The 23,157-nt window shown below is 41.0% G+C and overlaps 1 protein-coding gene across 1 annotated transcript in view; it reads right to left on the bottom strand.

Annotated features, from left to right (window-relative positions):
• Positions 1 to 19,364, bottom strand: part of LOC132780274 (protein BTG3-like) — a 37,864-nt gene extending 18,500 nt beyond the window's left edge. Inside the window, exons 1-2 of the mRNA XM_060783885.2 lie at positions 19,326 to 19,364; positions 7,062 to 7,332 (exon numbers count right to left, since the gene is read on the bottom strand). Coding sequence (XP_060639868.2) covers positions 7,062 to 7,069 — 8 coding nt within the window. The 5' untranslated portion in view covers positions 7,070 to 7,332; positions 19,326 to 19,364. The remainder of the gene's footprint in view (positions 1 to 7,061; positions 7,333 to 19,325) is intronic.
• Between the last annotated feature and the right edge of the window lie 3,793 nt (positions 19,365 to 23,157).

Raw genomic sequence — 23,157 nt, 5'->3', positions numbered from 1 at the left:
GAAGTAGCAACGAAAATATTATTATGGTTGGGGGTCACCACAACTTGAAGAAGTCTATTAAGGGGTTGCAGCATTAGGAAGGTTGAGAATCACTGAGCCAAAGCATAATTTGAGTAATTCTAACACAATTCTAAAAAGTAATACAGACAATGTAGTTGTTTGAATGTTGGACTAGAGGTACACCTACACTGCACTTTGACTGTCATGGCTCAATGGTATGTAATCATGGGAATTGTAGTTTTGCAAAGTTGTGAATCCAGGAAGAATAAGGTACTCATTATAGGTGTCTTTTTCTTCCCCTGCCTGCCCCCCAAGTCCCAACACCTAGGCACCCATTACCTTTGCTGTTTCTTGCATCAGCCGGCTCACCTGCCTCTGCTGTCCCCACAAGAGCCACACAGAAGTGATAAAAACAAAGGCACACGCAAAGACCGGATGACATCATTGTAAAGGAGAGCCAAAAAGATTACACAGAAGCTGCTTCCGGGGGTACTGTCAACATTTACGAGCACAGAAATGAAACTTCAGGGTCTCGCACAGTTCTTTCCAACAGGAGGACGCAAAGGACAAGCTGTGCGTCTCCTGTTGGCTCATACAATCCAGTGGATTCCCTTTTCTCGCAAACCCAGAAATCAATATAAAAACCCATTTAAAAAGTCACTCGAGACTTGACTATCGAGAGAATATAAATTAAGCAGGATTAATAGATTGATTTCAAAAGCCCAAACTGACATCCAAATTTTGAGAGAGAGACAAAAGTGACCAATTCACCCACTGAATTAGCCTATTTCTCATCCAAATTGCAATCAGGCCATAGGTAATATGCACAATGTGTACCTCCGGATGGCTTGCAAACAATTTCACACATCTTTTGAAACAGGAAACATTTGCCAAATGGCTGATCAGAAACAAAAGTGGAATGGATATGGAACAGTAAGTAGCAAAACCCCATCTCGGTGCCCTTTAACCACCGGAAGAGATAACAGCATGGGACAAACGCTAAAATAGATTGCCTTGGGCACTTGCAGCAATATAAACATTCTTTGTATGTATTGCCAAAGGCTTTCATGGCAGAAATCATTGGGTTGTTGTTGTGTGTTTTCCGGGCTGTATGGCCATGTTCCATAAGCATTCTCTGATGTTTCGCCTGCATCTATGGCAACCTTTCATGCTAACACCTCCCAACAAAGGATCCTGCCAGGCAGTAACCAGCCAGGCTTTGAAGCTGCAAGACCATTCAGTGTTCAAGGTGGCCAATTGCAACACTCACACTTGCCTCCAACAGACAAGAGTTCTTTCTCCCACCCTGGACTTTATTCCACAGATATGTATAAACCTCACTTGCGTAGTTTCCAACAGACCTCACAACCTCAGGGGATGCCTGCCATAGATGTGGGTGAAATGTCAGAAGAGAATGCTTCTGGAAAGTGGCCATACAGCCTGGAAAACTCACAGCAACGCAAAATCCAGAAGATTTGAGGATAAAGGTGTCATGATCCAAAAGTTAGCAGCACTCTTCAAACCAAGTTTTTTGCCACCTTAGGCACAGAGGTAAATATATAGCTTGAGGACTATCAGCCTTTAGCCAAGTAGTTCAGTTTAATCTATAAACAGAAAGAGGCTACATATTTATACTGCATTGAAACACAGACTTAATGAACTCTGTGTTATGTATGTGTGTAAGTTGTTCTGATACCTAGGAAATGACCAAAAAGGTTTCAGATCCCATCTGATCTTGGGAGTTAAACAAGGTCAGTGCTGGTTAATATCTATATGATGGACCACCAAACAAGGTCAGTCCTGGTTAATATCTAGATAACAGACCACCGGGATTGTAGGTGATATTTCAGAGGAAGGAATTGGCAAAACCACATCCACATGTTCCTTGCCTTTGAAATTTCTTATGAAATTCAGGGGGTTGCCCTAAGTTAACAGGGAACTTAAGGGCATGAACACTCACAGCACATAATACTGAAGTGCCCTGTTATCTTCTTATGAGGTCACCAGAATTTCCCAACTATTCCACTCAATAGAGTACGGTTGTTTTCTTGTTCTCCTTGGCTTTTAGGGGGCTTTCCGTTCTTCTCCATCTAAGGATCAATAAGTTTTTATCCACCCCGGGAAACTCCTTGTCAGGGCAAAGAGAGGGTGCCACAAACCAACTCATGCCAATGGAGCAAAAAGGAAAATAAACACAGGATGTCCATGAACCAATATGAGACAAGATCTTCAATGACATTACTGAGAATAGCTTTGTTGCTGTGTCTTCAAGTCATTTCCAACTTGTGACAACTATCATAGGACATTCTGAGGCTGAGAGTGTACGACTCAACCAGTGGGTTTTCATGGCTAAGCAGGGATTTGAATCCTGGTCTTCAGTGTCATAGCCCTGCACTCAAGTCACTAAACCACACACTCTTGACCCAATATGGCACAGAGGTTTCAGTGTTGTACTGGGATTTGGAAAAATCCAAATAGGTGCCAGTTGGCTTTAAAAATCAGTGTAGATAAGGATGCACTGGAAAGGGACCTGTTCAATAAATATGGTTAATAAATAAATAAATAAATCCTGATTTTGAACATGGCACATCAAACTGGAAACAACCATCTCCCAATGCCAATCTGAACAGATATGAAAAGACAATATCAAGAATTAAATTTGTCATCCCTGGGTGAGAGACTTGTCAACAATTACCAGGTGCAGTAGGCAATATTTCAGGGGAAACCACTTTTGCAGTGGTTCCCAACCTTTTTTTGACCAGGGACCACTTTCCAACATTAGTACCAAAATAGTTACGAATCAGTTTTTGGTCAACTTTAGATTTTGTTGCATTGGATAGATCACATCAGCTCTACTTTCTGATACAGAACATAATCCACCCAGTAGTCACCATCTGCTCACCCACAGAAAACCATATTTAATAAGCCTCGGCACTATAACAGGATTTTGCAAGACCAGTTGCTCTCGGTGTAGTAACGGTGAGGCTGCAGGCCATATTTTAGTTCTTGCGGACCACAGGTTGGGAACCACGGCATTCTTTTAGTACCTCTTGCCTCAGAAAACTAGCATTCATGGGGTAACCAGAAGTCAAGCAACAAATTAAAAGGCTGAAGCATAGAAATACTTGGAAAAGCTCATTTTTTGGGATTATGATCCAAAAGGAAAGTGACCTGAAATCGCCTTGCTAGGAGAAAACACAACAGCATGCAAAATGACCCGGTATGAACTCAGTTGTATCTAGACGGGATTGTGGTATGACTCAAGCATGGCTAATTCTGCAGAGAATCCAGTTTTTTTTTAGAAATCAAGGACACAGTCACACTTTTCAGTACAAGCATCAGTCATACACAGCAATGTTTGGCCAATACTAAGGAGAAGGAAGTGTCTCTTTATACAACTAAGTACTAACTTAGCCATCTCAGCTCAGCCACTTAAGTGGCTGAGAGGAAAAATGAAAGATCCTGAGGCTGTTAGGAATGGTGGGAGTTGAAGTCCAAAACACCTGGATGGCCCAGGTTTGCCCATGTCTGTACTAGATGATGTCAGGTGAGTCACACTCTCTCAGCCCCAAAAAACACAATGATAGTGTGTACCCAACAACTTTTAGATTTCAGAAAGCTCTCCATATTTGGAGCCCAGAATTCCACAGAATGCAGTAAAAGTACAATAGAGTGGAAAGCTAAGCAGGGTCATTCCTGGCTAGTCCTTGGATGGGACACCACCAACCCAATTCTAGCGACAATATTTCAGAGGAAACTACTTCTGAGTATCCCTTGTCTAGGAAAACTCCATGAAACTCATCACAAGCTTGAAGGTACATCTTGTAAAGCAGGCATGGGCAAACTTCGGCCCTCCAGGTGGACTGTTAGGAATTTTGGGAATTGAAGTCCAAAACACATGGAGGGCTGAAGTTTGCCCATGCCTTGTTCTAGAGGCACTCTCCTGACATTTCGCCTGCATCTATAGCAAATATCCTCAAGAATCCTTCAACTCCCACAATACCTAACAGTCCAAAATATCTGGAGGGCCGAAGTTTGCCTATACCTGTTGTAAAGGGTCATACTAGAAAAAGATCCCGAAAGCCAGGAAAAGGGGCTGCTAGCCCGAGACCCCATCTATGCAACCATATAATGCAGTTTCAAACTATGACTATGGGGCCCAAATTGCCCGTATTAGGCCAAATGCTCTCATTAAGTGTAAAAGCAGCAAGAGCACAAAACATAGGCAGGAAAAGCAGGAGAAGGAAAGAACAGCAACCACTTTGTTTGATGATAAAAGTCAATACCGGAGAGAGGGAGTGTCTGGGGTGGAGGCAAACTTCCCCAACCCAGATCATCCAGATGACAAAAGACCCAGGTTGCACAACAGAGAATGTTATGGGTGAGTTTCATCAGCCTTTGGGTTTAGAAGTGTATCAAAACAGAAAGAGGAAAGGCATCAAAACAGAAAGAGGAACTGCCAACCAGTGGAGATAAAAAGAGAGGCAAAGGACAAGAAGGGATGGAGAGGGTGGGTAGAGGAGTAGAGAGAAGCAAAAGGCCTATTCCAACCTAAATAACAACAACAACAATAATAAGGGGGTTGCTGTGAATTTTCCAGGCTGTATGGCCATGTTCCAGAAGTATCCTCTCCTGGCGTTTCGAACACATCTAGGGCAGGCATCCTCAGAGGTTGTGAGGTCTGTTGGAAACTAGGCAAGTAAGGTTTTTATATTGTGGAATGCCCATGGTGGGAGAAAGGACTCTTGTCTGCTGGACGCCAATGTGGATGCTGCAATTGGCCACCTTAATTAGCATTGAATGGCCTTGCAGCTTCAAAGCCTGGCTGGTTGCTGCCTGGGGGGAATCCTTTATTGTTGGGAGGTGTTAGCTGGCCCTGATTGATTCTTTTTGGATCCTACTTCAAATGAGATTTATATATCTGGGGAATTATGAAAATGAACAAAATCTGGCTACGAGTATTACTCTAAAATCAGAACAGTAAATAAATAACATTACTCAAAAACAGGGGAATTCCAGACAAGAAACAATCCAACAAAGGATACCCTCAGGCAGGAAGCAACCTGGCTTTGAAGCTGCAAGGCCATTCAGTGCTTATCAAGGTGGCCAAATACAACATCAACATTGGCGTCCAGCAGACAAAGAGTAATTTGTTGGGAGGCCTGTTGGAAACAGAGGGTGCTTGCCATAGATGTGGGTGAAACGTCAGGAGAGAATGCTTCTGGAATATGGCCATACAGCCCAAAAAACCTACAACAACCCAGTGATTCCGACCATGAAAGCCTTTGACAATACATTATTATTATTATTATACACCCAGATGTGGAACCAGGTGGTTCCATACCTGGGTGTAAATAATAATAATAATAATAATAATAATAATAATAATAATAATCTCAAAACCCAATGAATGTCACCGATATACAAAACTGCCACCCTGTGCCCTCTTTGCCCAACAGCAAGAAACAATTCACTCAATGGGCCTAATTCCGAGTAGCACAAAAGGCAATCTGGGTTAAGAGTTGCTCATCTGGACTGCAACTCCCAGAATCCCCTTGCCAGCAACTTTGAGATTCAGAGAAATCATGCGATTCAAAGCTGGATTTTGACTTTGAAAGCTTCCAGATCAGGGCAGGGACCTTGAGTATGGGGTTGAGAAAAGGAAAAAGGAAGGAAAAGAACTAGAAGGAAAAGAACTAGAGTTACTTGTGGAAGGAGAGAAAGGACTGAATTGGGGTGCTGTTGAGGGAACACTGAAAAATCTAAAAGGATCAGAGAAGAAAGATCCCAAACCAAAGGAAAGTGAAAGGCAAGAGGGTGCGGGAACCCTTATTATTATCATTATCATTATTATTATTATTATATTACCAGTTGTATGTTTGTATGCTCTTTTTGTTTTAAGTGATATCATAACTAAAAAACCGCTGGACTAATTGCCACCAAATTTGGCCACAAGACACCTACTAACCCAAGGAGTGACCATCACTCAAAAATTGATTTTGTCATTTGGGAGTTGTAGTTGCTGGGATTTATGGTTAACCTACAATCAAAGAGCATTCTGAACTCCACCATGGGTGGAATTGAACCAAATTGGCACACAGGACTCCCATGACCAACAGAAAATACTGGAAGGGGTTATTGGGCATTGACGTTGAATTTGGGAGTTGTAGTACACCTACATCCAGAGAGCACTGTGGACTCAAACAATGATGGATCCGGACCAAACTTGGCTCGAATATTCCATATGCCCAACTAGGGTCACAGATGGAGTTAGGGGGAAATAGACCTTGACATTTGGGAGTTGTAGTTGCTGGGATTTATGGTTAACCTACAATCAAAGCGCATTCTGAACTCCACCATGGATGGAATTGAACCAAATTGGCACACAGGACTCCCATGCCCAATAGAAAATACTGGAAGGGTTTGGTGGGCATTGACCCTGAGTTTTGGAGTTGTAGTTCACCTACATCCAGAGATCACTGTGGACTCAAACAATGAAGGATCTAGGCCAAACTTGGCACAAATACTCAAAATGTGAACACTGGTGGAGTTTGGGGGAAATAGACCTTGATATTTGGGAGTTGTAGTTACTGGGATTTATAGTTCACCTACAATCAAAGAGGATTCTGAACCCCACCAACAATAGAATTGGGCCACACTTCCCCCATGACCAACAGAAAATACTGTATTTATCCACAAGCATCAAGACATTACATTTATTAGAAACCAACACTTTCCAATTACTTTAGTTTCCAGATCACCAGACTGCCACAGCAACGCATGGCAGGGGATATATAAACTAGCCGTCCCCTGCCACGCGTTGCTTTGGCCCAGTAGTTGAACTAAACTGATCGTGGAAGCCCTGAACTTGCAAGACCTGGGCAGAGGAAGGGAGACCCACGAGACGACCACAGTAAATCATAATCAAGCAAATCAAAACAATACTGCAACATAAACAAAGTAGCAACACAGATCAAGGAAAGGAAAACATGGGATTTCTCCCCAATTGAAGGGCTCCCTTTCCACTTCCAAGGTTCTGCTTCCCCTTCCAGTCTGCTTACCCAGCCATTGCAACGTGTTGCTCTCTCACTCGCTGCCACGCGGTCCCGACTCCTGAGCAAACTCCCAGCACTCGTGTCCCTCCGTTCAGCCCCTCTGACTCATATGAAGGCGGGCCCGGGGAAAGAGGCGGGGCTTTCTCCGCCCACTGCCGACGTCACTGACCATGAAAGGAGATCCTGGGCGCGTGGGAACTTCCAGGGCAAGTGTTAAGGAGGGAGCTGCAAGGGGCCGGATCAACGCTAGGGGGCGCTGCGGGACTCGTGCCAGGCGCTGCATTAAAATGGAAAAGATGGATCAATATTAAACACTTTGTTGTTCCTGGGTTTTTTAATAATATAATATAATATAATATAATATAATATAATATAATATAATATAATATAATATAATATAATATAATATAATATAATATAATATAATATAATATAATATAATATAATATAATATAATATAATATAATATAATATAATATAATATAATATAATATAAATGTCATGTTCGTTTGTGGGATTCACATAACTCAAAAACCACTGGGCGAATTGACACCAAATTTGGACACAATACACCTATCAGGCCAAGGAGTGACCATCACTCATAAAAACACTGAAAAACACAGCAGAAGGGACTTAAAATGCCCCCAAAAGCTAAATGATGAAAAGCTAAATAACAGTACAGAAAAAAGGGAAGAAAGAGGGAGGGAAGGGGAGAAAAAAGAAAGAAAGAGGGAAGGAAGGAAAGGGAGAAGGAAGCATGGAAGCAAAGAGAGAAGGAAGGAAGGAAAGGGGTAGGGAAAGAAAAAGGGGAAAGGAAGGAAGGAAAGTTAGAGAAGGAAGGAAGGAGAGAAGGAAAGAAAAAAGGGCAAGAGGGAAGAGGAATCGAAGGAAGGGGGAAAATGTAGAGAAAGAGGGAGGGAAGGAAGGAAAGAGAAGGAAGGAAAGAGACAGCAGAAGAGAAAGAAAAAGGGGGAAGGAAGTAAAGAGATAAGGAAGGAAGAAGAGAAGGAAAGACGGGAAGGAAGGAAGGAAAGAGGGAGTGAAGGATGGAGGGAAAGAAGGAATGAAAGAAAGAGGGAAGGTTGGCCACAGCAACGCATGGTGGGCACAACTAGTAGTATAAATAAAAATGTAATGTTTGTGGGATTAACAGAACTCAAAAACTACAGGGTGAATTGACACCAAATTTGGACATAAGACACCTAACAACCCAATGTATGTCCTTCCCTCAAAAAATTGATTTTGTCATTTGGTAGTTGCTGGGATTTATAGTTCACCTACAATCAAAGACCATTCTGAATCCCACCAACGATGGAACAGTGTACCAACCAAACTTGGCATACTGTTCTCCCATGACCAATAGAAAATACTGGAAGGGTTTGGTGGGCAGTGTCCTTTGGTTTTGGAGTTGTAGTTCACCTACATCCAGAGCTCACTGTGGACTTAAACAATGATGGATCTGGACCAAACTCTACAGGAATACTCAATATGCCCAAATGTGAACACTGGTGGAGTTTGAGGAAAATAGAATCTTGACATTTGGGAGTTGTAGTTGCTGAGATTTGTAGTTCACCTACAATCAAAGAGCATTCTGAACCCCGCAAACGACAGAATTGGAGCAAACTTCCCTCACAGAACCCCCATGACCAACAGAAAATACTTAAGGCCACCCAGTCCAACTCCTTTCACCAGGGCAAGAAAACGTAATCAAAGCCCTCCTGACAAAGAGTCATCCAGCCATAGATATAGATACATATATATGACTTGCACACACGCATAGTATGATAGATTTGAAAGGGACCCCTAAAGAAGGACAATTATATGTTGCATGTTCCAGAGTGGGCAAACCAGACAATCTCCACATGAACAATGACAAAGAAACAGCAAGAAATACTGTTTACCCACAAGCAGAAAGACATTACATATATTAGAAAACAACACTTTCTCATTATGTTATTTTGCATATCACCAGATGCGTGGCAGGGACAGCTAGTATAATATAAAAATATAATGCTTGTGTGTGGGATTAACGTAACGCAAAAATCACTGGATGAATTGACACCAAATTTGGAAACAATACACCTATCATTTTGTCATTTGGGAGTTGTAGTTGCTGGGATTTATAGTTCACTCACAATCAAAGAGCATTCCGAACTCCACCAATGATGATATTGAACCAAACTAAATGGTAGGCATTGATCTTGAGTTTATAAAATAATATAAATAATATAAAATAAAAGTTCCTGGGTTATAAATGTCATTTCCTAATTGGTTCAGACAGGAAAAAAATATGGAAAAGTTTATTAAACTGCAAGAACTTTTGTTTTGAAAGGCTTAAAAATGTAATATTAAGGAAAACTACAAACTTTTGAGTTTCAGGTAATAGAAGGATTTTAAAAAAGGAAGTAGAAAAAGTACTTATTCTACTTCCTTGTTCAAGTAAGTGTCGCACAACTGAACAGGAAGGAAGTAACACTTTCAAACTAGGAACATATTTTTTCTCCCTTTTTTTGCATAGTGTAGTCAATCATAATCATTACAATCACAACAATCATAATCATAGCATCTTCGTTGTACTGAGTGACCCAAAAGCCCTCCACGCATAGGAAAACTAAGAAAGTCACATTACTGGGTTGCTGTGAGTTTTCCAGGTTTTATGGCCATGATCCAGAAGCATTCTCTCCTGATGTTTTGCCCACATCTATGGCAGGCATCCTCAGAGGTTGTGAGGTATATTGGACACTAACAAAGTCATGTTACTGGGTTGCTGTGAGTTTTCCGGGTTTTATGGCCATGATCCAGAAGCATTTTCTCCTGACGTTTCGCCCACATCTATGGCAGGCATCCTCAGAGATTGTGAGGTATATTGGAAACTAAGTAAGAGAGGTTTATATATCTGTGGGATTCCAAATCACCTGGAGGGCTGAAATTTGCCCATGTTTGGATTAATATCTTGATATCCTAACCACTTAAAAGAAAGTGGTGTCTCAGTAGAGATCTAATTCAAACTATAAACAATAAAATAAATTTTGAAATGAAGCAAAATTGATACTAAGGTGGAAAAGAATGTTTATCTTTGTAGGCTTGCACTTTATATTTGAACAGTTTCCTGCTGCTTTTCCTAACAGCAAAGTCTTATGGTCCATGGTGAAAAATGGCAATGTGAAATGTCCCTCTTTGCTTGGTCATATTAGTCCCAATCAAATGGTAAATCCTGATGGGATTTGTAATTTGGCAATGCCTGTAGGGCTGTGGACCTCAGTAGAAGTCATTGAAATGTGGACAATGTCAGACCTTGATTCCTGCTAACAATGCCTCCACTCACTCCTCTATTCAAGGCTGCCTGAGGCTTCCCTGAACTAAATCCAATCATGTTTCTAACCACAACAGACCCATGGAATTAATTACATCTTGACAGGTTTATAAGTATGTAGATTTCCTTTATTCCCTGCGTCTATTGTCTTTGGTATGTAGACATGTTCCTGTAGTTGCCTGAGGCTCTCCTGGGAGTAAAGGGAGGAGGGATTTTCCCAGGAACTATGCCTTCTCAGGTGAGCTGCCCCTCTTCTTATGCAAAGCATTCATCCAGACTGATACGCATTGCAAGAGACCTGGAAAAGGTGGAAACTGCCACAACGGGTTTGTGGATGTTTGGGACTCTCCCTGAATGTCTGACTATGGAAACTGTCTTGATGAGCGCAAATGCTATGACTGTCTCACTGGCGCTGGAGTGAAACCTGTGCTAAATTAATCCCAAGCTTTTGGTGTTGGCAATGGCATGGCTTCCAAACAGATATATAAATAAAAATGTAATGTTTGTTTGTGGGATTAACAGAACTCAAAAACCACTGGACTAATTGGCATCAAATTTTGACAGCATACACCTATCAAACCAATGTATGTTTTTCACTAAAAAAGATGATTTTGTCATTTGGGAGTTGTAGTTGCTGGGATTTACAGTTCACCTACAATCAAAGAACATTCTGAATTCCACCAATGATGGAATTGAACCAAATGTTTCACACAGGACTGCCATGCCCAACAGAAAATATTGGAAGGGTTTGGTAGGCATTGACCTTGAGTTTGGGAATTGTAGTTCACCTACATCCAGAGAGCATTGTGGACTCAAAGAATCATGGATCTGGACCAAACTTGGCACAAATATTCCATATGCCCAAATATGAACATGGAGTTTAGGGAAAATAGATGTTAACATTTGGGAGTTGTAGTTACTAGGATTTATAGTTCACCTATAATCAAAGAGCATTCTGAACCCCACGAACGACAGAATTAGGCCAAACTTCCCACACAGAACCGCCATGACCAACAGAAAATACTTAAGGCCATCCAGTCCAACTCCCTTCACCAGGGCAAGAAAACATAATCAAAGCCCTCCTGACAAAGAGCCATCCAGCCGTAGATATGGATCGATATATATGATTCACACACAGAAAGAGATATAGTATCATATATTTGAAAGGGACCCCTAAAGAAGGACAATTATATGTTGCATGTTCCAGAGTAGGCAAACCAGAAAATCTCCACATCAACACTGACAAAGAAACAAAAGAAATACTGTTTACCGACAAACAGAAAGAAATTACATATATTAGAAACCAAAACTTTCTCATTATTTTATTTTCCAGATCACCAGACTGGGCCATAGCAAGGCGTGGCAGGGGACGGCTAGTATAGAATTACTTTATTGCTGGTTGCTGTAAGTTTTTTGGTCTGTATGGCCATGTTCCAGAAGCATTCTCTCCTGACGTTTCACCTGCATCTATGGCGGGCATTCTCAGAGCTTGTGAGGTCTGTTGGAAACTAGGGAAGGGGGGTTTATAAAAAACTACTTTCAAAGTCAGTACCACATAGTTAAAGAAGAAATAATACTTTCAAACCAAGAACAGAATATTTTTTAAATTTTTCTAGTTAGATCTAATTTTCTAGTGATATCTAGTTGGATCAGTAATGGTAGAATCAAAAAATATTATGGGGTTTTCTTTCATTAGTTTGATCAGAGTGTTTTTGTGTTTCATTTAATTAGTGTTTAGAGTTTTGGCTAATGATTAGGGTTTTAGATTAGTGTGTGTGTATATATATGTATCGTGTATAAACACAATATACACACAGCTAGCTAAAACACTAAACACTAACTAACCAAAGCAAGGTATTATATCATATTATATTCTTTTCTATTTTTCTTTCCTTTCTTATTTATGTATTTCTTTTATTTCTGTTTTTTTTCCTGAATGCCACTTACTTTGATTGCAATTTAGATTGCTTGTGTTGAAATACATAAATATTTTTAAAAGCAGTGCCATTAGCAAGCCGGGCAATCTTTGCCTCTATGGCAACACAGGAGTAAGCTGATATATAATGAAAACAAACTTTTGACCTAATTCAAGAAACAGGAGGATAACTAAGAACAAATTCAAATGGTCAGCGGCCTAAATTTCATGTTATTGTGCCAATTGAAATAAAATTCATGGAATAAACTGGGGAATAGGAAATCAGGCTTATATAAATTATGTTGGTTACAGGGTCCTATTCTTCCCTTACCATTTCTCTTATAATTTTCCTTGTTTGCTTCATAACACCCAAAGTGGTTTTTTAAAATCATAGAATCATAAAGTTGGAAGAGACTTCGTGGGCCATCCAGTCCAACCCTCTGCCTAGAAGCAGGAAAATCGCATTTAAAGCACTCCTGACAGATGGCAATCCAACTTCTGTTTAAAAGCCTCCAAAGAAGGAGCCTCCACCACACTCCGGGGCAAAGAGTTCCACTGCTGAACAGCTCTCACAGTCAGGAAGTTCTTCCTAATGTCCTGGTGGAATCTCCTCTTCCTGTAGTTTGAAGCCATTGTTCCATGTCCTAGTCTCCAGGGTGGCGGAAAACAAGACTGCCTATGACTTCCTCACATATTGATACATGGCTCTCATCATGTCTCCTCTCAGCCTTCTCTTCTTCAAGCTTAACATGCCCAGCTCTTTCAGCTGCTCCTCATAGGGCTTGTTCTCCAGATCCTTGATCCCTTTAGTCACCCTCCTCTGTACACATTCCAGCTTGTCAACATCTCCCTTCAATTGTGGTGCCCAGAATTGGATACAGTATTCCAGGTGTGGTCTGACCAAGGCAGAAGAGGGCTAGCATGACTTCCCGAATCTAGACACTAGACTCCTATTGATGCAGGCCAAAATCCCATTGGCTTTTTTAGCTGCTGCACAACATTGTTGGTTCATGTTTAACTTATTGTCCATGAGGACTCCAAGATCTTTCTCACATGTGCTGATGTCGAGTTAGGCATCGTCCCCCATTCTGTATTGTTGCATTTCATTTTTTCTGCCTAAGTGGAGTATCTTGCTTTGAACTTCATTTTGTTTGTTTTGACCCATCTCCCTAATCTGTTATGATCATTTTGAATTCTGCTCCTGTCTTCTGGAGTATTGGCTATCCCTCCCAATTTGGTGTCGTCTCCAAACTTGATGATCATGCCTTCTAACCCTTCATTTAAGTCATTAGTAAAGATGTTGAACAGAATTGGGCCCTGGATGAAACCCTGCTTATGGCACTCCGCTCGGGGAGAATCACCCTTTGGGTTTGTTTGCTTAAGCAATTACAGATCCACCTAACCATAGTTTTACCTAGCCCACATTATCTCTGCAACTCCCAAACTCAAGGTCAATGCCCACCAAACCCTTCTATGTTTTCTGTTGGTCATGGGAGTCCTATCTGCCAAGGTTGGTTCAATTCCATCATTGGTGGAGTTCAAAATGCTCTTTGATTGTAGCTGAAATATTAATCCCAGCAACTACAACTCCCAATGACAAACTCAATTTTTTTTAGTGAAGAACATACATTGGGTTGTTAGGTGTATGCTGTCCAAATTTGGTGTCAATTCCCCCAGTGGTTTTTGAGTTCTGTTAATCCCACAAACTAACATTACATTTTTATTTATATAGAAGAGTAGTGAATGGATCCAATCATTGAAGTCCTGGTTGCACAGAGTTAGCAAGATGTGAGTTGAGGCCAGGAGCTCTTGGAGGTCTCTCGTTCATAGAATCGTCATAAATCAAAGTCAAATGGAAAGAAAATAGTGGCAATGACAAAGATTACGCCAAGGTATACAGTTTTCTTTACTAAGGCAGGATGGTGGGAAGAAAACAGGAGATGAAGGCAGGTCCGCAAAGTCGTTTCCCATTCACTTGGCCCAGCGATAAAGTGTCCTGAGGTGGCAGGAGATAGTTGCAAAGAAGGGAAAAAAGAGAGTGATTAAATTACTCACTGCCATTTCGGATGAGTGGACTTTGCATCAGTTTGCATGACAATGGGATAGCAAATTGGTTAAGACTACCTTGTTAGGTCCCTTTTTATTGTATGGATGAAATGCTCTGGGCCTCAATGGGATATTTACATCTGAATAGACCCACAGGTAGGTTTGGGCTGCTTAGGAAGAAATGATTAGATTACTCTGTCCTAATGATGCTTAAGGGTACAATGAGTTTTGTTCCTCTCTCCTTAGGAGTTAGGCTCTAGTTCAGTGATACTCAACCTGGGGGTCAGGACCCCTGGGGGTCACAAGGGGGTTTCAGAGGGGTCCCAAAAGACTTTCAGAAAAAATATATTTATGATGGTCTTAGGAATCTCTTTGGCATAGTCCTTTGGGTTCACAATGCTCTCTGGTTGTAGGTGAACTACATCTCCCCTAAATCACTGTCAATTCATTCTAAATCCTTCCAGTATTTTCTGGCTTTGGGAGTCTCTGTGTGGGTAGTTTGGCCCAATTTTATCATAGGTGGGGTTCAGAATGCTCTTTGATTGGTGAACTATAAATCCCAGCAACTACAATTCCCAAATCTCAAGGTCTAATTTCTTTCCCCAGACTCCACCAATTTACATATTTGGCATGTTAAGTATCCATGCCAAGTTTGGTTCAGATCCATCCTTGTTTGAGTCCATAGTGCTCTCCGGATGTAGGTGAACTACATCTCCCCTAAATCACTGTCGATTCATTCTAAACCCTTCCAGTATTTTCTATTGGTCATGGGATTCTCTGTGTGGGAAGTTTGGCCCAATTTTATCATTGATGGGATTCAGAATGTTCTTTGATTGTAGATGAACTATAAATCCCAGCAACTACAACTCCCAAATCTCAAGGTCTAGTTTCCCCAAACTCCAGCAAATGCTCACATTTGGGCATATTGAGTATTCATGCCAGATCTATCAGTTTTTGAGTCTATTGTCGAAGGCTTTCATGACTAGAATCACTGGATTCTTGTATGATTTTCAGGCCGTATGGCTATGTTCTAGAAGCATTCTCTCCTGATGTTTCGCCTGCATCTGTAGGAAGCATCCTTGGAGGTTATGAGCATGCTTGCCACAGATGCAGGTGAAACATCAGGAGAGAATGCTTCTAGAACATGGCCATACAGTCTGAAAAACCTACAAACACCCATTTTCTGAGTCTACGGTGCGCTCTGAATGTAGGTGAACTACAACTCCAGAACTCAAAGTCAGTGCCCACAAAACCCTTTCAGTGTTTTTTGCTGTTTATGGGAGTTCTGTGCACCAAGTTTGGTTCAATTCTGGGTAATGTGTTAAGTTGTTAATTGTTGTTACATTATTGCATTGAATTATTGCTGTTTTTATTGGTTGTGAACCGCTGTGAGTCGCCTTCGGGCTGAGAACAGCGGTATATAAGCAAAGTAAATAAATAAATAAACAAATAAATAAAATTCTATCATTGGTGGAGTTCAGAATGCTCTTTGATTGTAGGTGAACTATAAATCCCAGCAACTACAATTCCCAAATGACAAAAATCAATCCCCCACCCAACCCCATCAGTATTCGAATTTGGGCATACTGGGTTTCTGTGCCAAATTTGGTCCAGTGAATGAAAATACATCCTGCATATCAGATGTTTACATTACGATTCGTAACAGTAGCAAAATTACAATTATGAAGTAGTAACGAAATAATGTTATGGTTGGGGGTCACCACAACATGAGGAACTGTATTAAGGGGTCACGGCATTAGGAAGGTTAGAAAACACTGGATTAGATTATTCTGAGCTAGTGATGCTTCAGGGTGCAAAGACTTTTGTTCCTCTCTCCTTAGTACTTAAGGCTCCAGTTAGTATTTCACAGATAGTATCTGCCAAGAAAACCCCATGATGGTTGTCTTAAATTAGCAATGACTTGAAGGCACACAACAACTAAAACAAGGGCTGGTTTAGGGAGAGTACTTTTGAGCAATAGCAAAGTCATTTGATGAACTGGGCAAAAGATGAAAGTAAAAAAAAATTAACATTCTAAATGTTTGTTGCTGTTGTGTGCCTTCAAGTCATTTCCAATTTATGGCAACCCTATTGTGGTGTTTTCTTGACAACATTTCGGGTCAGAAGGAGTTTCTCCGTGCCCTTTTCTGTGGATGAAAGAGCATAATTTGCCCAAGGTCTTGGATTTCCATTGCCAAGAGGAGCATTTGAATTTTGTTCTCCCAGGGCCCTAGTGCAACATTCAAACCAAACGAGCTATTGTGTTGATGAAGGCTTTCATAGGCAGAATCACTGGGTCGCTGGGAGTTTTCCATGTTCCAGAAGCATTCTCTCCGGACGTTTCACCCACACCTATAGCAGGCATCCTCAGAAGTTGTGAAGTCTGTTGGAAACTAGGCAAGAGAGTTTTATATATCTGTGGAATGAACTCTTGCCTGCTTGAGGCAAGTCTGATTGTTGCCATTGGCCACCTTGATTAGCATTGAATGGCCTTGCAGCTTCAAAGCCTGGCTTCTTCCTGCCTGGAGAAATCCTTTCTTGGGAGGTGTTAGCTGGCCCTGATTGTTTTGTGTTGCAATCGGCCACCTTGATTAGGGAAATGGGGAATTCCACACAGCAAACAATTAGGGCCAGCTAACACCTTCCAACAAAGGATTCTCCCAGGCAGGAAGCAGCCAGGCTTTGAAACTACAAGGCCATTCAATACTAATCAAGGTGGGCAGTTGCAACATTGACACTTGCCTCAAACAGACAAGAGTTCTTTCTCCCAAACTGGACATTATTCCACAGATATATAAACCTTACTTGCCTAGTTTCCAACTGACATCACAACCTCTGAGGATGCCTGCCATAGATGTGGGCGAAATTCCCCCAGGCAGGAAGCAGCCAGGCTTTGAAGCTACAAGGCCATTCAATGCTAATCAAGGTGGCCAATTGCAACATTTTTCAGCAATGAAAATGAAAAATGTACTGAAATAGGGGCCTTGGAAAAAAGGCAGCATGGTGTAATGGTATAAGTGTTGGATCATGATTTCTGCAGAGAGGGTTCGAATGTCCACTGAGGTACAGAAACCTGCTCTGTGACCTTGAGCAAGTCATATTCTCTCAGCCTCAGGGGAAGGCGATGGGAAACCTCCTCCAAGACATCTTGCCAAGAAAACCCTATGATAAGAGTTATCATAGGTTGGAGTTGGCTTGAAGGCACGCAACAACAAAATAGGAGCTTTGTACCACATCTCTAGGTCAAAGGTTTAACAGCTGTGCCACAGGGAGGCATTCAAGGAGTTCTGCCAATTTCCTACAGATCCCACAATTGATGCTCTTGTGCAAAGAGACTGGGGTGTAAATAAGATTCCTCACCAATTAAACTCAGGGCATGAGAAATCCTGGGATATAGAGCAGTGTAGATCCATCCCCAGGCCCCTTCCCAGGATCTGATCCCAGATTATCTGTTTATCCCAGGTTATCTGGCAGTGAAGACTCATAAAGCCAATACTCTGGGATCAGATCCTGGGATATAGGGCAGTGTAGAAGGGGCTTCAGTGAGCTTTCTGGCTCAGCCTGGTCTAGAACTTGGAGTTCTCCCTGAACTTGGATCTCTCCCTGAAGGGGACTCAGAGCGGTGTACAAGTTATATGTACATACAATATATTATTAGCATAGCACAATATTAGTATTATATATTACTATATTGTATTATACCACTATACTGTATTATTATTAGTAATATTACATGTAATATGAAATATAAACTTATTATATTGTATTATTATTAGTAGCATTATATTGTATTACATTATAATATTATCAATATTATATGTGTATACAAATATTATATTATTAGCTCAGCACAATATTAGTATTTATATTACTATATTGTACTATACCACTATACTGTAATATCATTAGTAATATTATATGAAATATGAATATAAAATTATTATATTGTATTATTAGTGTTGTATTACATTATAATATTATCAATATTATATGTGTATACAATATATTATATTATTAGCACAGCACAATATTAGTATTATATATTACTATATTGTACTATACCACTGTACTGCAATATTATTAGTAATATTACATGTAATACAAAATATCAAATTATTATATTGTATTACATTATAATATTATTAATATTATATGTGTATACAATATAAATTATTAGCACAGCACAATATTAGTAATATATTACTATATTGTACTATACCACTGTACTGCAATATTATTAGTAATATTACATGTAATATGAAATATCAAATTATTATATTGTATTACATTATAATATTATCAATATTACATGTGTATACAATATATTATATTATTAATACAGCACAATATTAGTATTATATATTACTATATTGTACTATGCTACTATACTGTAATATTATTAGTAATATTATATGTAATATGAATATATAATTATTATATTGTGTAGATATATGTGTGTGAGAGAGTGTATGGAGTTATACTTTTAAAATGTACCTGTTCTGACTTACAAACAAATCCAACTTAAGAACACACCTACATAGCCTATCTTCTTTCATGGCTGGAATCACTGGGTTGCTGTGAGTTTTCTGGGCCATGTTCCAGAAGCATTCTCTCCTGATGTTTCTCCCACATCTATGGCGGGCATCCTCAGAGGTTGAGGGGTCAAGCTGTGAGGATGCCTGCCACAGATGTGAGTGAAACGTCAGGAGAGAATGCTTCTGGAACATAGCCATACAGCCCGGAAAATGCACAGCAATCCAGTGATTCTCACCGTGAAAGCCTTCAAGAACCTATCTTGTTCGTACCTTAGGGACTGCCTGTATATGGTCAATGTAGACCCATATAATACAGATCAGCGCAGTTAACCACATTATATAGGTCTGCCCTGGCTATATAATGTTCTAAATTGGATTATAAGGCAATGTAGATCCAGCCATTCACTCTGCCACACAAGCTCCATTCTTTGCTGTCAGAAGCATGTGCGAGAAGTACTCACATTACCACCATGGTGAAGACCATGGAGCCCAGGACTATTCCTATGATGAGGAGAATGACATTCTTTTTCTGCAAGAAGTTTGGACCTGAGAGCATGTCTTCCAGGGAAGGTCGGTGTCTTTCCACGATATCCTGTGCTACCTTCGGTGGGGGATTCAGAATGGCAATGAACATACTTTGCAGCTCTTTTTCCAGCCCAAGTCTTTTCTCTGTCACTGCAAGAAAGGGAGGCAGAAAGTTCAAGCTACTTACTCGTCTCATTTCCGCTGTCAATTTTACTGTTTAGATTTCATCACTTTGAATTTTTTTATATGTGTATTAAAGGGTTTCTCTTGACATTAAGTCTACTCTGGGGGGTGGTGCTCATCTCCATGCCAGCCACATGAGCTTGGAAGTGTCTATGGACAACACCAAAGTGCCGGCATTGTCCATAGACACTTCCAAGGTCATGTGATCAGCATGACTGAATGGAGCGCCGTTACCTTCCTTTAAAGCAGTACCTATTGATCTATCACATTTTTATGTTTTCGAACTGCTAAATTGGCAGGAGCTGGGGCTAACAGTGGGAGCTCACCCCCATTCCCTAGATTCGAACCACCGACCTTTCAGTCAGTAAGTTCAGCAGCTCAGCAGTTTAACCTGCTGCGCCACCGGTGGCTCATGCAGGTGTATATTAAAACCTATAAAAACTGAGCCTTTGCTTTAGAGCACTAAATTCATTTTTTATCTTAACAGGTTGTGTGAGTGGATGTACGTGCTTGGATTTTGTTAATGATCAAGAGAAAACTCTCTGCTCATGCTCAGAGAACATTCACACCTAGCTCCAACAGACAAGGGTTCTTTCTCCCACTCTGGTCTTTCCACAGATATAAAACCCAGTTTTTCTAGTTTCCAACAGACCTTACAACCTCTGAGGATGCCTGCCACAGATGCAGGCGAAACAGATGCAGGCCCTTGTGATTTGCTACTCTGCTGCTGAGTACGCATGCCCAGTGTGGAACACATCTCACCACACTAAAACAGTAGATGTGGCTCTTAATGAGAGAATGCTTCTAGAACATGGCCACACAGCCCAAAAAACCTACAACAACCCACAATGTAATCTATTCTCCCTTTAACACTTTCCTATCCTGTCCCTCTGATAGAGAATCCTCTCACACTCTCTGTCCCAATATGTCTGTGATTGTTATGTCCTCACCATTGACATAGAAGTACTTTCTGATGAGCAAGTCATCTCCTTCTACGATCTCACAGATGAATGTCCCATGGTGGGCTCCTAAGGTGGGCCGGATGAGGAGGGTTGGATTGAACCCAAAGGCCAGGTCTTGGAACAGAAAAAGGTCCTCAGTTCTGAGCTGTAGATGAAGAGGTGCAAAAAAGTATGAGATAATCAAGGAGGGACTCAGAGTTGGAGATGGGACAAAGGAACGAGACAATGTTGGCCGGTGGTGGGGAACCCAAATCGTCGCTCCATTAATGCTAAAATCTGCAAATAGAAGAGACTTCCATTGAATTCATTGTTGAATGATGAATCCCCAGAAAGGTAAACACAACTAAGGATACACATATACTTTAGAAATATGTATATTGATTACTTTAACTTCTGTAGCTTAATGCCATGGGGGTGTGGGAGTTGTAGTATTACAAGGTCTTCAACCTTGTTTGCTGGGGCCTCACCAAACTACAACTCTCAAGAGCCCATAGCATTGAGCCATAGCAGTTAACATGGTGTCAAACTGCATTCATTTTACAGTGTAGATGCACCCTGAGCCAATGCCTGTGGCTTTTCGGGGATTGAAATAGATTAAAGTCATAAAGTATTAAACCATCATTCAGCTTCCTTGGCAAAATTAATTCCAAGGAGATTTGCTATTGCCTTCCTATGCAGCTGAGAGTATGACTTGCCAAGGATCTTCCAGAGAGTTTCATGGTGAGGCAGGATTCGAACCCTGGACTTCCAGAGACCAAATCCCTTTCTGCACTATCATATAATCCAGATTTATTTTTATTTATCACTTGCCGTCCCCTGCCACGCATTGTGTAGCCCAATCTGTGTATATATGTTTTGTATATGCATATATATGTGCATTTGTGTATATAGGTTAAAGGTAAAGGTTTCCCTTGACATTAAGTCCAGTCATGACCCTGGGGTGTGGTGCTCATCTCCATTTCTAAGCCGAAGAACCAGTGTTGTCCATAGACACCTCCAAGGTCATGTGGCCGGAATGACTGCATGGAACGCCGTTACCTTCCCACCGGAGTGGTACCTATTGATCTACTCACATTTGCATGTTTTCGAACTGCTAGGTTCCACTGCTGGGGCTGACAGTGGAAGCTCACGCCTCTCCCCGGATTCGAACCCGTGACCTTTTGGTCAACAAGCTCAGCAGCTCAGTGCTTCAACCTACTGCGCCACCAGTGTATATGTGTATATATGTGCGTTTGCGTGTATATATATGTGTGTGTGTGTGTGGTTTTGCGCATGCGTTAAAATGTATTTGGGGGGGGGGGTTGGCTTTTAAAGTCTCTTCTGCTGTGTTTTTATGAGTGATGGTCACTCGTTGGCCTGATAGGTGTATTGTCTCCAAATTTGGTGTCAATTTGTCCAGTGGTTTTTGAGTTAGGTTAATCCCACAAACGAACATTATATTTTTATGTATATAGATGTCAAAAGCAAGTTAAGGGGACAGTTAAAATGCATGTAAAAACACAAAGTTAAAAAAAACTTGGCATTATACTAACGTTCTTTGACCAGTAGCTGGCCACTGTGGTGTCGCTGTGAGAAGGTCCTCCATTGTGCATGTGGCAGGGCTCAGGTTGCCTTATAGTAGGTGGTCTGTAGTTTGCTTTTCTCCACATTAGCATCTCGTGGACTCCACTTTGTAGTCCCATTTCTTAAAATTAGTTCTGCATCTTGTGGTGCCAGAGTGCAGCCTGTTTAGCGACTTCCAAGTAATCCACTCTTCTTGCCCAAGAGGGAGTTTCTCATCCGGTCTCAGCCACTGATTGAGGAGTTGGGTGTCAGCCTGCCACTTCTGGACTCTTGCTTGCTGAGGTGTTCCTGCAAGTATCTATGTAGATCTTAGGAAGCTGTTTCTTGATTTAAGGTGTTGGCATGCTGGCTGATATCCAAACAGAGGATGGGCCAAAAACGTCAATGCTTTCATTACTGGCTGCTACTTCCTGGCAGATGTCAGGTTGTGCAATGCCAGCTAGACAGTGTAATTTCTCCAGTTGTGTGGGGCATAGACATCCTGTGACAATGCAGCATGTCAAATTAAGAGCCACATCCACTGTTTTAACGTGGTGAGATGTTTCCCACACTGAGCATGCGTATTCAGCAGCAGAGTAGCAAAGCGTAAGGTAGATGCCTTCACTGTGTGGATTATCAAAGCAAACAATCCACATTATCTACTTTGAACTGGATTATATGAGTCAACACTGCCATATAATCCAGTTCAAGCAGATAATCTGGATTTTATATGGCCATGTGGAAGGGGCCCTAGTATAATGCAGTACAATAATACAATGCTGGCCCTTATTTCTTGATTCAACCTCCAGCAATTACTTGTGTGGGCCTCCTAGAGCAGGGACAAACCAACAGGCTTCCGGCCATCATATGTTCAATTGTAGCCATTTCATTAAATATCAAGTGGGACGTACACATAAATAAATATAAGAGATGATTTCATCCCCATCATATTTTTCTCTGAAGTTGGCCCTATTATTGTTAATGGGATTATGCAAGCATGCTTTGGATTTCAATTTCAGTGTTTTTTGCTTTGGATACAATTTATGTGGGAAGATAATTATTTTCTTATGTAACCGCAGGG

The sequence above is a fragment of the Anolis sagrei genome, chromosome X, assembly GCF_037176765.1.
Source record: "Anolis sagrei isolate rAnoSag1 chromosome X, rAnoSag1.mat, whole genome shotgun sequence".
NCBI classification, from domain to species: Eukaryota; Metazoa; Chordata; class Lepidosauria; order Squamata; family Dactyloidae; genus Anolis; species Anolis sagrei.
Note: the sequence above shows the minus strand (reverse complement) of the source record. Positions and strands in the feature narration are given on the sequence as shown.